This window comes from Cnephaeus nilssonii (genome assembly GCF_951640355.1).
Source record: "Cnephaeus nilssonii genome assembly, chromosome: 15".
NCBI classification, from domain to species: Eukaryota; Metazoa; Chordata; class Mammalia; order Chiroptera; family Vespertilionidae; genus Cnephaeus; species Cnephaeus nilssonii.
Window position 1 is genome coordinate 15,930,314 of NC_137086.1, and position 15,086 is coordinate 15,945,399.

General features: G+C 43.1%; 1 protein-coding gene across 11 annotated transcripts in view; it reads left to right on the top strand.

Moving 5' to 3' along the window:
• LTBP1 (latent transforming growth factor beta binding protein 1) overlaps window positions 1-15,086 on the top strand; it is a 340,385-nt gene that overhangs the window by 190,786 nt on the left and 134,513 nt on the right. For all 11 annotated transcript variants that reach the window (XM_079791755.1, XM_079791759.1, XM_079791762.1 and 8 more), the window contains one exon: window positions 11,568-11,670. In XM_079791755.1, the coding sequence (XP_079647881.1) occupies window positions 11,568-11,670 (103 nt within the window). The remainder of the gene's footprint in view (window positions 1-11,567; window positions 11,671-15,086) is intronic.

The window sequence follows — 15,086 nt, forward strand, 5'->3', positions numbered from 1 at the left end:
TCAGTGATGAGAGATAATCGCCGATCGATCGGCTGCCTCCTGCATGCCCCCTACTGGGGATCAAGCCCAGAACCTGGGCATGTGCCCTGACAGGGAATCGAACCGTTACCTCCTGGTTCATAGGTCAACGCTCAACCACTGAGCCACACTGGCCGGCGGGATTAGTGTTCTTAAGAGGTACCAGCGAGCTTGCTCTCTTTGCCATGTTGAGGACACAACAAGACGGTGGCCTCCTGTAAGCTAGGACGGGAATCCTCATCCAGACGGTCCCTGATGGCATCTTGAGGTTGGACTTGACCCTCCAGAACTGTGATGAAAGGACTGTCTGTGTTTAAGCCGCTCCCCGGCCTCAATCTGTGGTATTTTGTATGGCAGCCCGAGCTGACTAACACAGTTAGGGAGCTGGGACATGGCGGGAAGCAAGTGGTTCTTAGGTGAGCTGTAAATGTTCCTGCCAAGTGGCAGAGCAGTGGTCGAGACAGCCTTGATTCCCTGCTTGCAGAGAACTAAAAAAAGCTATTAATGTGATTTGTGGCATTCTATTTTTCTATGCTACTTGCAACCAAACCACAAGTAATTATTAGTTTTGAGTTCTGTGTACTTGGATACGACACAAAAAAATGGAAAGCTTAACCCAATGAGGCACGTGTTACAATTTACATAGTGCTATGAGGCCCCACATGGTTTTTGTTCCTTCCAGTATCTCGACGTAGACAAAAAGGAAACTGACAGACATTGAAGTTTAATATAGAAAATTTCTCTCAATCCAGTTGTAGAAATAAGCTTTGGGGAAAAGAGGCCTTTATGCTCATCATTTGGGAGTGATCTGGTTGCCATAGTAATAGTAACGATGCCTAGATGCCCACCTTTATTTCCTCCCTCAACACGAGTATATCCTTTTAGACACATCCTTGGTAATGGAACTTAAATTTTTAAAAAATATTTTTACCATTTAGTACTGGGATGTATGATGTGATTCATGTTGTTTTGCTGCAAGGAAAGGCTAATAGGATATTAGCACGTCAGAAATATAGTCATGACAATACTTAGTTACTCTTTTTGCAATTTAAGAATAGCAAGACACACATGTATCACAACCTGGTAGACTTGACTATTGACATGCTCAAATCATTGTAGAGGTGGATAAAACAGGCAGCCCACATTTGATCATTTCTTTAGAAAAGATGTCAAATCAGAAGTTTCACGCTTAAGAGTTATTTCCCTTTGTATGTTACTTTAAAACCGTTTTTGTCTTGGTGTAACTTTTAAAATACCGTTTCATAAACTAAAGTAGTTGTCTGGAATTCCTTGAAGCCCATGGTTTGGCTTCAGCAGGCTTTAAACAAATACACTCTCAGAAATCGGTGTGGATACATTTCCAGCAGTTAATGCCCCCGTCACAGTCCATACTTTATAAAATCAATAGCCTGAAATATCAGAGGATTAGGGTTGTATCAGATACCTCAAAATACCTAATGTTGTTTTAATTACTCTAACAAAAGAAAGCTGGGTGGATTAAAAAAACAACAACCAACCTTGCTTATGAAGAATGTTCTGCTCAAGCCAAAGCAAATTTTTTACAAGTTCTTTTAGAAAATCTGGAAGTATTTAAGCGTTTTCCTCTTCTTCTTATGAGACAATGCTTGTTAGCCTGCCAGTGCTCCATCATACACTATTCTCCTTCATGACAACGGGCCTTTAGAACAAGTTGATCAAATAATGTTGCCGTAGCTGCATTAGTGATAGGGTTCAGAGATTTGGACTCTCTTTCTTATTGGCACACGGATATAAACATACTTAATGTTCTTGTACATGGACATTGAAGAGCTCTCAGGGGGGTTTTCAGTTTAATTTGGAGCTATAGTTTGTCCAGAGGCTAGAAGAACGCCATTTCCTCGGAAGATGGGCAAAAGTTACTTTGCCAGAGGGGAGATGTGTTTATATCATAGCAAAAAGATTGATGATAGGAACAAAGAAGGGCTGTGACAGAGGTTTGGATTAATCCAACCCATTACATACAGTGAGAACTTTCCCCATAAGGAACCTCATTGTTTTTATTAAAAGAAGTCCAAGATTTCAAAAAATGGCATTCATATCCCTCAACCAGATTCATTGTACTGAGGTTGTAACTTCTGTCTGCCAGAATCCCTCAGAGTTTTATGGCAGAACATTGGAATAAGGTACTTCTGGGTGTGGGTGGAAGCGAGCATGGCAACTGCACAGATGGAATGATTTATGGGACTCTGTGCAGTATGGGTTGATCGACTCTAATGTCACTTGATAATGGTCAAGGCAGACAACATCTGCATCTCTGTAACTGTCTCGAATAATTTTTGATATTTTGCCTATTGATAGTGTATCATCCTATATAATAAAAGGCTAATATGCAAATTGATCGAATGGTGGAACGACCGGTTGCTATGACGCGCATTGACAGCTCAATGCAGGAGCTGCCCCCTGGTGGTCGGTGGGCTCTCACAGGGGGATCACTGCTCAGCCAGAAGCCCTGAGCCGGGCTCACAGCTGGTGAGTGCAGCCAGCCTCTCCCGCCTCCTCGGCAGCACAAAGGATGTCCGACTAACGGCACGGGGAGCGGGCCTAAGCCATCAGTCAGACATCCCCTAAGGGCTCCTGGACTGTAAGAGGGCGCAGGCCGGGCTGAGGGGACCCCCCCCCCCCCGCTCCCCTGAGTGCACGAATCTTGTGCACAGGACCTCTAGTTCATTATAATTAGTTATTATAATATAATCTAGAAAGGAGCCATTGAAGAGCCATGATGACTTTCAGGAAGATAGAGCTGCCTTTTTTTTTTTTGTGAGTGTAGACTGGTAGGAAATGGGTAGGCAAGAGGTAGGGTAGAGAAGAGGAGGCCCATTCTGGACATCACTTGTCAAGTTGGTCCAGGTCAGAGCATCATGTTAGGACTAGATAACAGGTGACATTATGGAATCTAGTGTATCAATCTGGCAGGCAGGTCACATTTAAGGAACACTGACCTTCACTGGCTTGCCATGACACAGGACACCGTTCCACCATAGCTCCCAGGGTACCTTCATAAAATCATAGATTTTAGGCACATCAGTGAGTATTAGCAATTAGTCTATCCTTAAAATTTTAACAGTGAGAGTGTTAAAGTCCAGAGAAGTAAGTTAATTTGCTTCACGACTTGTATTGAGTTTGTGGTTGGTGAGGACTAAAACTTAGGCTTTTTGGTTTTTACTCCATTGTTCTTTCTGCTATGTCATCCTGGCTCTTAGTCCATCTCTTCTGGGGAAGGAGGATTCACAAGAAACCATGGCTATCTGTGTAAGTTGTTTTGGGCTGCCATAACAATATACTGTAGATTGAGTGGCTTAAACAACCGAAATGTATTTTCTCCTAGTTCTGGAGACTGGCGGTCTTAAGATCAAGGTGCTGACAGACTCATTTCCTGGTAGGTTTCTCTTCTTGGTTCTCAGACACTCACCTTCTTGCTGCACCCTCACCATGGCAAAGGGGGAAAGAGCTCTGGTCTCTTCCTCTCCTTATAAGGACACTAATTCCATCACAAGTCCCCCACCCTCATGATCCCATCTAAACCTAATCGCCTCCTGAAGGCCCCACCTCCTAATACACTTGGGGCCAGGACTTTGACATATGAATTGGGGGGGAGGGGCACACAAACATTCAGTCTATAACACTAGCCAAACATGAAAGGACAGATATATTCTCTGGGATCTGTGTTATATATTCATAGGGAGTTCTATGTTCTCCACTGTCTTATGATTGGGCCATGGATGTTTACAGGGAGGAGATGCAGAGTGGGCTCCACTATTTTGGCTTCATAATCTTGGTCTTCTGGCACCAAGACATGGTACATGACCAGAAAGATCTTGATGTTCCTGAAGTAAAATTGTCTGCCGTTTTTGAACATTGATTTTACTGGTTGAATTATTGTAATTCAGAGACACCAGGTCGTGCTTCTTGAGTAGAATTAAGATGAAATTCTCATAATCACAAATCCTTCACAGCATTTATTCTCTGAGCATTTCTTTATTAGCCAGAACACTTTTGTGAAGACCTGAACATTTTAAGGAAAATCTTAAGAATACCTTATTTTTCTTATTTCTATGTCTATCGGAACTATTTATTTGCGTATCTCTTCTTTGTAAGTTGACTCTGGGACATTGTATACTGAGTAACTGTTAGATTCCTCGGTCCTTTGTTTTTAAATGAGGGCCCTGGAGGAAGGAGTCTACTACTGCGAGTGAGCTTCATGCATGCTGGCCATATACACTGAGTGGCCAGATTATTATGATCTCTGAACACATAATAATCTGGCCACTCAGTGTATATCCTATATAATAAAAGGCTAATATGAAAATTGTCCCCTCGAGCAGGAGTTCGACCAGCAGGCAGGCCGGCCAACCACCCATGTCCCCTCCCCCTGGCCAGGCTGGCCGGACCCCACCCATGCACGAATTCATGCACCAGCCCTCATACTCTCTCTCTCTCTCTCTCTCTCTCTCTCTCTCTCTCTCTCTCTCTCTCTGAGTGGCCAGATTATTATGCGTTCAGAGATCATAATAATCTGGCCACTCAGTGTATGGCTGTTTTATGTAGAATCTGTCTCTTGTGTATTTTATCTCAGTCCTCTTGAGAGCTCTGTGAAAATGGACATTTTTAGTTCCATTTTATCAAGGAGGAAATAGGTAAGGGTTGAGATTTTTGCCCAAGGTCATGTAGCTGGTAATTGGACCCATGTTGGTCCAACTTCAAAAGCTATGTCTTGTCATTTTCTCAGCTACTGTTATCTCTACACCTCCTTTTATGGGGCCCACAGGGAACATGATTGTGTGGAAAGGTCAAGTTCTCATTCATAAAGCACTAACTCTACTGAACATGGAGATGCCCGGGTGTTTGCTTTGTGTTAGAACATGCCTTGTTAAAAAAAGGAGCTAATTTGTACTGAACTTAAGTCCCTTCTGCTGTTTGTTTGAGAAGAATAACCAATGACCCTTTGATAATTACTCAATTTCATTTTTTTGTCCTCTGATGATTACTGATCATGTTTACCTTACATATAATTTCTCCCCCCCATAAATGATATACTCTATCCCAATAATTCTTTTTTTTTTTTTTTTTACTTTTGAGGGGAATCACCAGATATAAAAATTATACTTTTATAAAAACAATCTTCTCCTCCTCTTTCTTTTCTTCTTTATCAATCTTTCTGAGCCTGCCATTACTTTGAAGATGCCAAATATTTAATTGGAAGCAATCCAAACCTTTTTGCTTTGGGGAAAAAAACCTGGATGTTTCCTTTTCCCTGTTTCCTTTAATCCCCAACTATAAATCGAATCACCTCATTCTCTGTTCTTTGTATTGGGCCTGCCTCTGTCTTTCCTTCTCCTCCTACCCACTCACCTCCTACCCTCTCCTCTCCCTGTTGGTGGTGGGCCCTGGGTGTAGCTAGAGTTGTTCCATCTCTTTGGAATCTCTTTCTCCCCAATACAGCAGTTGAGTCACTGTCTTGTTTCAGCTCCTGCCTAAACATGGTCCTGTGTACTCTTGCAAGGGTTGCAATGAATCAGCATCCCCTTCTTTCATGTATGACTTCAGTGTAATCTTTAGAGACATTTAAAGAAGCTGTATACTTTAACATTTTAAGTTTTATTTATTCCATGGTTCAGTGCCATATTCTTTTTGAGAAAACAATCTTTATTCAAACTAAAAATATTTTATCCTTCATTGTATAATGAGAATAAAATAAAAGGAGTTTTATATATATATCTGAGAGAGGTAATTCACAAGAGTATTTTATTATGCAAATCGCCAGCACTTTAACACTTTATAGATTACTAGTGACCTGGTGCACGAAATTCATGCGCATTAAAAGGGAATTAATTAGAGGAAATATTTTAATATTGCTTTTTGCCCTTTCTCTATAATAGAAGTGTCAGAGATGAAAGAAAATTAGTAAAATGTATATGAAAATCTTCCTCTTGTCAGAGTCTGGGGCACACCACAGGAACCAGAGTCAAGTCCCCACCCACCCACGTGTGCCACGAAATCGAGTGAGACCCAGACCCGGCTGGCCCCACCCCCAATGGTCTAGATCCAGACCTGGCCGGCCCCACCCCCATCAAGCCCTGGGAGGGGGGCGTGGCCTCAGGTCACCTGGCCCGGGCTGGGGGGCGCGCCTTGAGGTCCCCTGGCCCGGGGCAGAGGGCACAGCCTGAGGTCCCCCGTCAAGCCCCACCAGGCCTCAGGTCCTTTGTCAAACCCTGAATGGTGGGAGGCATGACCTGAGGTCCCCTGTCAAGCCCTGAATGGCGGGAGGCATGACCTGAGGTCCCCTGTCAAGCCCTGAATGGCAGGGGGCACTTCCTGAAGTCCCCTATCAAGCCCCACCAGGTGGGAGGCGCAGCCTCAGGTCCCTGCTGATTGCTCGTTAAGGCTCGTTATGGGAACTCGGCCTCTGCTGTGGGCGCAGCCATCTTGTGTTATGGAATCCCTGCCTCCGCTGTGGGCACAGCCATATTTGTTACAGCGTGATGGTCAATTTGCATATTCCCTCTTTATTTGATAGGATACTCACACAGCACAAGAGCTGAGGGGACGAATGGAGAGTCAGCCTACATGCTGCTTTCCAAAGACTATGTCCTAGTGCAGAACACATCCCAAAGGGTCACCTTTTTCTAGTTTCCACAGAGGGGTAAAGGCAGCCCTGCTTGATATGAATCAATATTACTACAATCCTTTGATGTTGGGATTATTGTCCCATTACTAGCACAGAGAGGCTGGACTATCTGTTGAACATCTCACTGCTCATCAGAGAGAACTGGGATTTACTTCCAGGTCTAATGAGTCAGTTCAGTTCTTCTTTCTCTTTCCCATGGTCGGATCTTCCTCCCCCAGAACGTGGCCCTGTGCAGCAAACATTCCTGGAGTGAGGATTTGTAGGTACCAGTAATTTTATGGTATGAAAATTAAATCTCCAGTATTTATCACAACCTCTTCAAGTTATTGTTCATCTTTGAAGCAACTCCAGTGGTGAGTTTTTAATTAACAAAAATTGTAAGCCTTGGTTGCCAAATAAGTTTCGAGCTATCATTCCAGCTTATGTATTTAGAGGGAGCTCTAAAAACATTTGTAATCACAGGTTGACCAGGAAAGTACTATGGCACTATCCCAAAATTGAGGATGAAGTCTACTGATAAGTGTTCTCAATCAGGTCAAGATTTAGAAAAGTACATTATCTTGCAATCTGTTAATTTGCAACTTTTCAAAATGGAAGGTTTTCACACCATAATGGAATAATTTTGTGTTATAGCATGGATGTTCGTGAAGTAATTCCAACGATTCTTGAATAGCTTCACCTTCTGAGGCATGGTGCTAAAGCAGATATAACAATAGGAAGGGGCAAAGAGTCATTTTCATGCACCCAGTTTTCTAAGAATCATGGTCACTGTACTGGTTAATCAGGGTCAGGAGTATCTTTATTTGTGTGTTGTTGTTTTTTTTTCTTTTCCATATAGTTTGCGTAATCCTATAGGAGGAGGCTCAGACTGGAGTGAGCATTGCTGGAGCTGTTGATGAGCGAGGAAGTAAGACAAAAGAGGTGGTTAGGAGTGCATCTGACATGGTCCTGTTATAGACGTGAGAGCAGCAGAGGTACTTGAGATTGGCTCTAGTGTCTACTAATTTATATATTTCCTAAATCATATATATATATATATATATATATATATATATATGTATGTGTGTGTATATATATATATATATATATATATATATATATATATATATATCAGTATATATTGAACGTAGAACCCTAGACCTGACAGACACCATAGAGTCATCTGCTTTATATTCTGGGCATCCCTGAGAGGTGTTCGCCCAGGCTGTGCTCCGAGTGAAGATGTCAGTATCTTCCATTGTTGAGGGGCGTTAAATGTTGAAATGGTTTCCTGCTTAATGAGTTGGATCCTCTCTTCCTGTGACTTGCAGCCGCGAGTCCTACTAATACCTTCACCATGTAACTAGCTTTAAGCAACACGTTTTAACATATCTGAACTCTGCCATCATGGCTACAGGTAGTGTTTGTTATTTCTACTTCCTTTAATTGATACCCACAGGGCATGTTTGCCAGAACCTTCATGGTTCCCTTTGCACTGCTCTACGTGGGTCATGCATTTGCAGAATCCTAGCATGGGCGTGTGGATTCATAGTGTCCCCCAGTCTGCAGCGCGGAGTCGTGTGAATTGGGCGGGGGCGGAAGCTATAGCACATAGCTCATTTGACAGGATAGAATTTTCTTTCTGACTTGAAATAGCTGAACATTGGGTTGTAAGTGTAGCACGCTTCTCCTGGATTGCTTATGCGCAAGGTATGCCGTGAAATGAGAGACTGGCTTTCTTTGAAAATGTGGTGAATGATTCACATAGGAGAAATTCCACTTGTGTTTTTCACTTGTAAAACTCACCTCAATCTGGGCATAAAAATGTCGTTAGGCAGAAGCAGTCTGTGTCCATGTAATTATGTCTCATGGAGAAGCAGGACCCTCCCATCTGAGAGGACATTCTGAATTCCAGCATCCTCTTCTATGTGGTCTCTCCCATGTGGCCTTTCGGCATGGGGGAGAGAAGATCCTTCCTCTGCCTTCTTTTCCTCTAAATATTTCCCACATCCAGGGAGGACCTAGCGGTATTGGGTAGTCTCATGCGAGCGCCCTGAGTACGGCCACAAAGATCTCTCGGGTAGAGTTTCTGGCCACACGTTGAAAGCTCTTCAGAGCCCAGACACTACAGGGGTATGTACCTAGAACTTAGTGCCCTGCTGTAAGCCTGCCTTCATCCCTGGCAGCCTGTTCTCATGCGGTGCAGACCCAGTTTTGGGAAGAACACACAGTGTCTGGTACCACCTACACGGCCGTTTATTTCATCGCTTTGGAAGGCTTGTGCTGCTCTTGGCTGTGGACCTGCAAAAACAAAGCCATGGGATAAAGCGGCCCGAGTCCTGTAACGAAAACCTGGTACCTTTTGTGAGGCCCGGTAGAGAGAAATGATTTATTTTCGCCGTACCCAATCAAACATTCTAGGAATCCCAGGTGAAAATGGGATTTTAACTGCTACTAAACGTTCGAGCATATAAAATCAGCAAGCGTTGAGAGTTTTGCTTGATGAAGAGAAGAATCCGAAGAGCCTGATACAAGAATGATCAACATGGGATGTGGCCTGGTGTCTCACAGAAGTCTGGTGGATAAAACTGGAACGACAGCAGATCGCAACAGTGGAGACCGCTGTGTCCTTCTTTAAAATATTTTTTCAATTACAGTTTATATTCAATATTCTGTTGCATTAGTCTCAGGTGCACTGCTTGATGGTTAGTCATATACTTCACAGTGTTCCCCCGAGATGCCCAGTACCCACCCAGCACCATACATAGTTATTACAGTCTATTGACTATATTCCCTATGCTCTAGCTAAACCCCTGTGACTATTCTATAACTACCAGCTTGTACTTCTCGATCCCTTCACCTTTCCTTAACATGACCATTGTGTTGCTAGTCTTGTGCCTGGAGCACCACTGCCTCTTTCTTCTTCCTTGCCTTGCATTTCACATTGCAGCCTCTGAGAGGAAACTGAAGGAGTCTGGGTACGACTGGAATCAGCCAGTCTGTGCTTTTCTTCTCTCAGGTTCTCCATTTGTTCATGTGTCCGTCCCCCCCTCTCTCTCTCTCTCACCGTGTTCCAGCTTTGGAGAGCACACAACATCCTGCCAGAATCATTAAAAACCATAAAAAAAACACACACAACCTAATGACTTCAAAGCTATGATGTAACTAAAAATTCACGAACGGTTGCAGGGCCACCTCTGGCTTCGTTTTTCAATGTGGTCACTTGGCGCCTCAGTCAGAATGCTGCATGCCCGGACCCGTGGGAAAGAAGGCTGTCCCTGGAGGCTGCCAGGTGACCGTGTCTCCGCCCTGCTGCTCTTGGAAGGTGCACCACCTGCCCGACTTTCTGCCAGTGTCCCTCTCACTGGCCTCTGTGCACTGGCTGATTTCCATTGCTTTTCACAGAGCCACTGCTCGCCTGGGTGGGTGGCAACTGGTCCCTCCCTCCCTCCCTCCCTCCCTCCCTCCCTCCCTCCCTCCCTCCCTCCCTTCCTCCCTTCCTCCCTCCATCGAGCATTTATTGAGCATTTGTGATGTGCACTGTGCACTGGAATATAAAGGTAAATAAGATACGTCTACATGCAAGTAAAATGCATTGCAGAGGCTGTGGAACTGTGAGAAACGTGCCGGAGGAAAGAGGAGGGAGGAGCTTGCTAAAACTGAGGAGACACGAGGCTTCCCGTGAGGGTTCCTCCGAGTTGGGGCTCATGGGATAAGAAAGTTTCTCCGGAAAGAGGAAAAAGGGAGGGCCATCAGAGAGAAGGAACAGCTTTCGGAAAGACAGTTTAGAGAACTGTAGTCTTTTGGGATGCCTGAGGATGGGTGTAGGGAGATGAAGGGGGCGGAGAGGAAGTCAGGAAAGCTGTCTTCGGCAGGCATAGGAAGGACCTTCTGTGTCATGCCAGGGCGTTTGCAGCCTTCAGACAGTGGGAGTCACTGACGGTGTTTCATCCGTGGAGGAATGTGGTCAGATTTGTCTTTGGAAAGATGACTCTTGAAACCGCTAGAGGATTTTGTGGAGGTTGAGGCAGATGAAGGCCACGGACCGACCCCTGAGATGTGGGGTGTGGGCTTAGCCTGCACAGGAGGGGTGGAGTGGCCCTCCCTGCACAGCTGCCCTCAGGATGGGCACACGGAGCCGGGTCAGCTCCCCTAGACCCTTCCCAGCCTCATGGGGTTGGTCTCTCTTCAGACCCCTGCCGCTCAGCCTCTCCTGACCTCCTGCGGTTGACCAAGGTCATGAGATGGGTCTTGACATTGGGCAGCTCCAGTTGGTCAGTGGCCTCCGAGCCCTGTTCTTCTGCCTCCTGTCCCAAACCTGCCAGTGTCTGCCTAGCTTGGCCGACCTCCTAGGTCAGTCCCCTGGGCTGCCTGGTGCCTTCGCCATGCCGGAGCTGTGCGAGCTGATCCGGCTCAGCCAGTGAGCATTTCGTGTCTTGTCCTCTCTGTTCTTTCCCTGCCCGGGCCATGGGGTCACGGGGAGACCCACAGCCCCTTGTAGATGGGATCTGTGCCACATTCTCAAGGTTTACACACCTGCCCTGCCCTTAGAGAGCTGTTTCCTGATGATCCACTGATAGTTGAAACTAAAACTTTAAAGGTTTATATTAATCTTTTACATTTTCAGGTTCTATTAAGAGAAAAAGGGGCTCAGAAACGTAAGTTTTATAAAGCGCTCTGAACAGTGACAGATTCTCGTAAGACTAGCAATGCCAGGAAGCTCTAGAAAGCATGCCTGTTCATTTCAGTGTGGTCTTGATCCCGTCGTGGTGTGCTGTTTTGAAGTTTTAGAGGTGTTTTTCCCCTCTCTAATTCCGTTTTATAATGTGGCTGAAGCTCAGCCGTGCTCTGGAGCGGGGCGTCCTGCACTCAATTAACCTGCGTATTTCACACCCCATCATTGCAGTGTGGCAAAGCGCTCCCTGGCCTCTCCAAGCAGGAGGACTGCTGTGGAACCGTGGGCACCTCCTGGGGCTTTCACAAATGCCAGAAATGCCCCAAGAAGCCATGTAAGTGACATGTCATCTTTCCTTTGCAGGTTAATGTAGCACATCTGTTTCCTTACGATCACTGTTTTAATGGTGGGACTTCGACTTTCAAAGAATGCTTATTGAATTGTAGAACATTGTGCAAAAATCTGCACTTCCAGAAACCTTACAGGTCTGAGAAAAGTTTTATACCCATTCTGTTTAAAAATATATATATTTTGATTGATTTCAGAGAGGAAGGGAGAGGGAGCAATAGATAGGAACATCAATCATGAGAGAGAATCATTGATCACCTCCTGCACGCCCCCTACTGGGGATTAAGCCACAATCCAGGCATGTGCTCTGACCAGGAATTAAACCACAACCTCCTGGTTCACAGGTCGATGTTCAGCCATCTGAGCCACAACTTTCTGGCCCATTCTGTTTTTTAATAAGTACAGTTATGAGTTGCCTTCGTCAGTCAGATTACATATTTTTTTAAAAAGTCTTTTAAGAGGTGATATGCTAAAATAAAACAGGCTCTATTTTCTCAGGTGAAGGGAAAACAGGATAGCTTTTAAGATGATAATTACATGTTTCAAATCCTATAAAAAGTCAGCGCAGTTGTGATTTCTTAGGTTAAATTTCTTAAGTGAAATTTTTATTAACAGCCACAACTTCTGTTGTAGTTTTTGTTATACTATAACTTTTCAAAATTCACTTAAAAAAAAAAAAAAGCTCAAATGAAGAAATGATTGTTGCTGATTTGTAAAAAAGAAATGTATAGAAACTGGGCCCCAGTACTCTCCCCTTTTCTTCTTACTCATGCTTCTATACTATCACAGTTCTTGGTCACATGGCTATTGACCCTCACATGCTTTGATTATTCTATAAAATCTGTTCTCCAGAACCTATTGATGGAAATAAGTCCAGAACCACATCTTTCTGTTACCTTTTTTTCAAAGATAGTTTTTATTTTCAGTTTCTGTATGTAGCATTAATTCCGGAAAACTGATTTCTAATACTTTCTTTTTAGAAAAACAAAGGTAACTTGTTTTAAGTGGAGTGTTTTTCCACTTTTTCATCACGTTTTTGCCAAGGAAGGGAGTGATACTTTTCTAAGTCATCTTTTTTTGCTTTGCTTAACTGAAGACTTTTATAGGTTTTTTTTAAAAAAATGTTTTACACTGCAAGGAATTTCTCATTTGCTTCAATTGAGTGATTTTTATTTGATTTGGTTGATATTCTCAAATGCTTTCGAAACCTCTCTGTTAAGTCTAGAATCTGCCACCTTGAAATCACTGTGGCTCCTTATGTCTGTCTTATAAACTATTCTCCCATCATAGTAACTTGTTTTGAATAATTGTCTCTCATTTAGACTTCCTTATCTCTCAAACTTGTGTGTTTTCTAAATCTCCTGAAGTTAATTTCACTTAGTATCACTGTTTTGTTGATATTACTGCCTTCTTTTAGAGGACCAATTGGTGGAAATAGCCACTAAAGTTTCTAATAACCTTTATTTAGGGAAAACGTCACACAAATAAGAACATTGAGTACTGCAAGGATGTCCCCAGTGGACTTTCTGGGCTGATTCGAAAATGATGGACAATGTGGATTTCCAGCAAGTGGGTTGAATGTGATGGTCCCTCTTCACTGGAAGATCCATTTACCTGGAATTATGTTGGGACCCTGATGGAAGGGGCATCTAGGAGACAGTTGATATGGTTTTAAAGAGCCTGGAGTTTGAAGTTAGGTAGAACCTGGGTTAGGCTCCCAATTCTCAGTTGCTATTGAGTCCATAGGTCAGGAAAATGAGAGTCTGTATCTAAAATGTTGAAAAAAATATTGCTTTTTGTTTTAACTGCCTACCCTTCATTGTGTATGTTTGTAGGAATATTGTGGAGGGTGGTATATTTCCTGCTGCTAGGTTTAAGGACTAAAGAAAGACAAACCCAGTTCTTACAACTTTGTTTTGTGGCCAAGTTTTTCTTCTCCAATACTTTTCTTTCATCTTATACTTATTCTCATTTCTTCCTTTCTCTCTCTCTATATATATATCTTTTGCTTAATTTCTTCTCTTTTCTCTCTTTTTTCCACAACCCAAAGTTGCAAGACAGGGGTAATGGGAATCATAGTTTTTGTTTTTGTTTTTTTGCTCTTTAATCCCTAACTTCCACTCCTGACCTTTTATCTTTCTTACCTAGAATTGTGCCACCTGGGTATAAATTCATCTACTTTATATGGTTTTGATAGCTCTATATTTTAATGTTGGTAATAATTTAGATAGCATGTGAAAGTACAAAGTTGCTAACACTGTTAACTAAAGGCTGATGAAATAAATTCATATGTTGACCCATTCAATTGTATAAAATTAAAGAGATTGGTTCACTTGGGGATGGACAGTGTGGATTATGAATGAAGTAAACTTGACATTTACTTCGTTTGTGCCTAAGTGACTCACTCCCAAGAAACACACTGGGGGTCACATTCTTCCTGTGTCATGTATAAACTTTCCTTTCCTTGGTTGGTACTGCCCTCTAAATCATACTCCTTTTGGAAGAGAACAGACTTTCCTTGGCTTTACATGCTATGGTTTTGTGTTCCATGTCTTTTTATTTTTTCACTCAAAATAGTCCAGACCTCAGTTTTCAAATGGCTTTTATTTAATGTTTGAAGTTTTTGTTTAGCCACATACAGAAATACCTTTCACTGTGGATCAGTTTTTACTGTGAAATTTTAAATCTGCAGATGATTTCATTCAATAGTCTGTAATCAATTAAAAAATGGACTTAGCATGAGCAAGTCACTTGTCCCTTAAGAGAGTTTAGAAGAAAATGAACATTGAATCCTAAGCTTAGGAAGACTTCAGGAGATCCTTTGTTCCGCCCCCTGCCTTTGCCTCTCTTTTGCCTTTGAACAGTTCACAGACAGAGCGCCCAGGATCTCTGTCGGCAGTCTGCTCCAGAAGGCTTTGCTGTATGGGAGAAGACTAGACGTTCAGTCAAGGAGGTGAACGGGAAACTCCCCCCATACAGACCTCTCCTTTTAACTCACTAATCTCAGATTCCTCACTCTATCCATTTTCTAGCATTTGAAGGATCTGAAGATAGGGGAAATATAGCAAAGAAAGGAAATGAAGGAGGAGAGAAACAACACTAGTACATTCCCTGTTCCATTAGTGTGGAGAATGCAAAATAATTTTATTTTCCATAAGATTTATTTTTTTACTTCAGCTTTCCTTTTTTACTCCTTCTGCAGCTCCTCTCTCTCTCTCTCTCTCTCTCTCTCTCTCTCTCTCTCTCTCTATATATATATATATATATATATATTTAATTTCTTTATTGATTAAGATGTTACATATGTGTCCTTATTGCCCCATTACCCTTCTTATCCCCCCCCCCCCCACTCATGCCCTCACTCCCCTGGTGTCTGTGTCCATTGGTTAGGCTTATATGCAT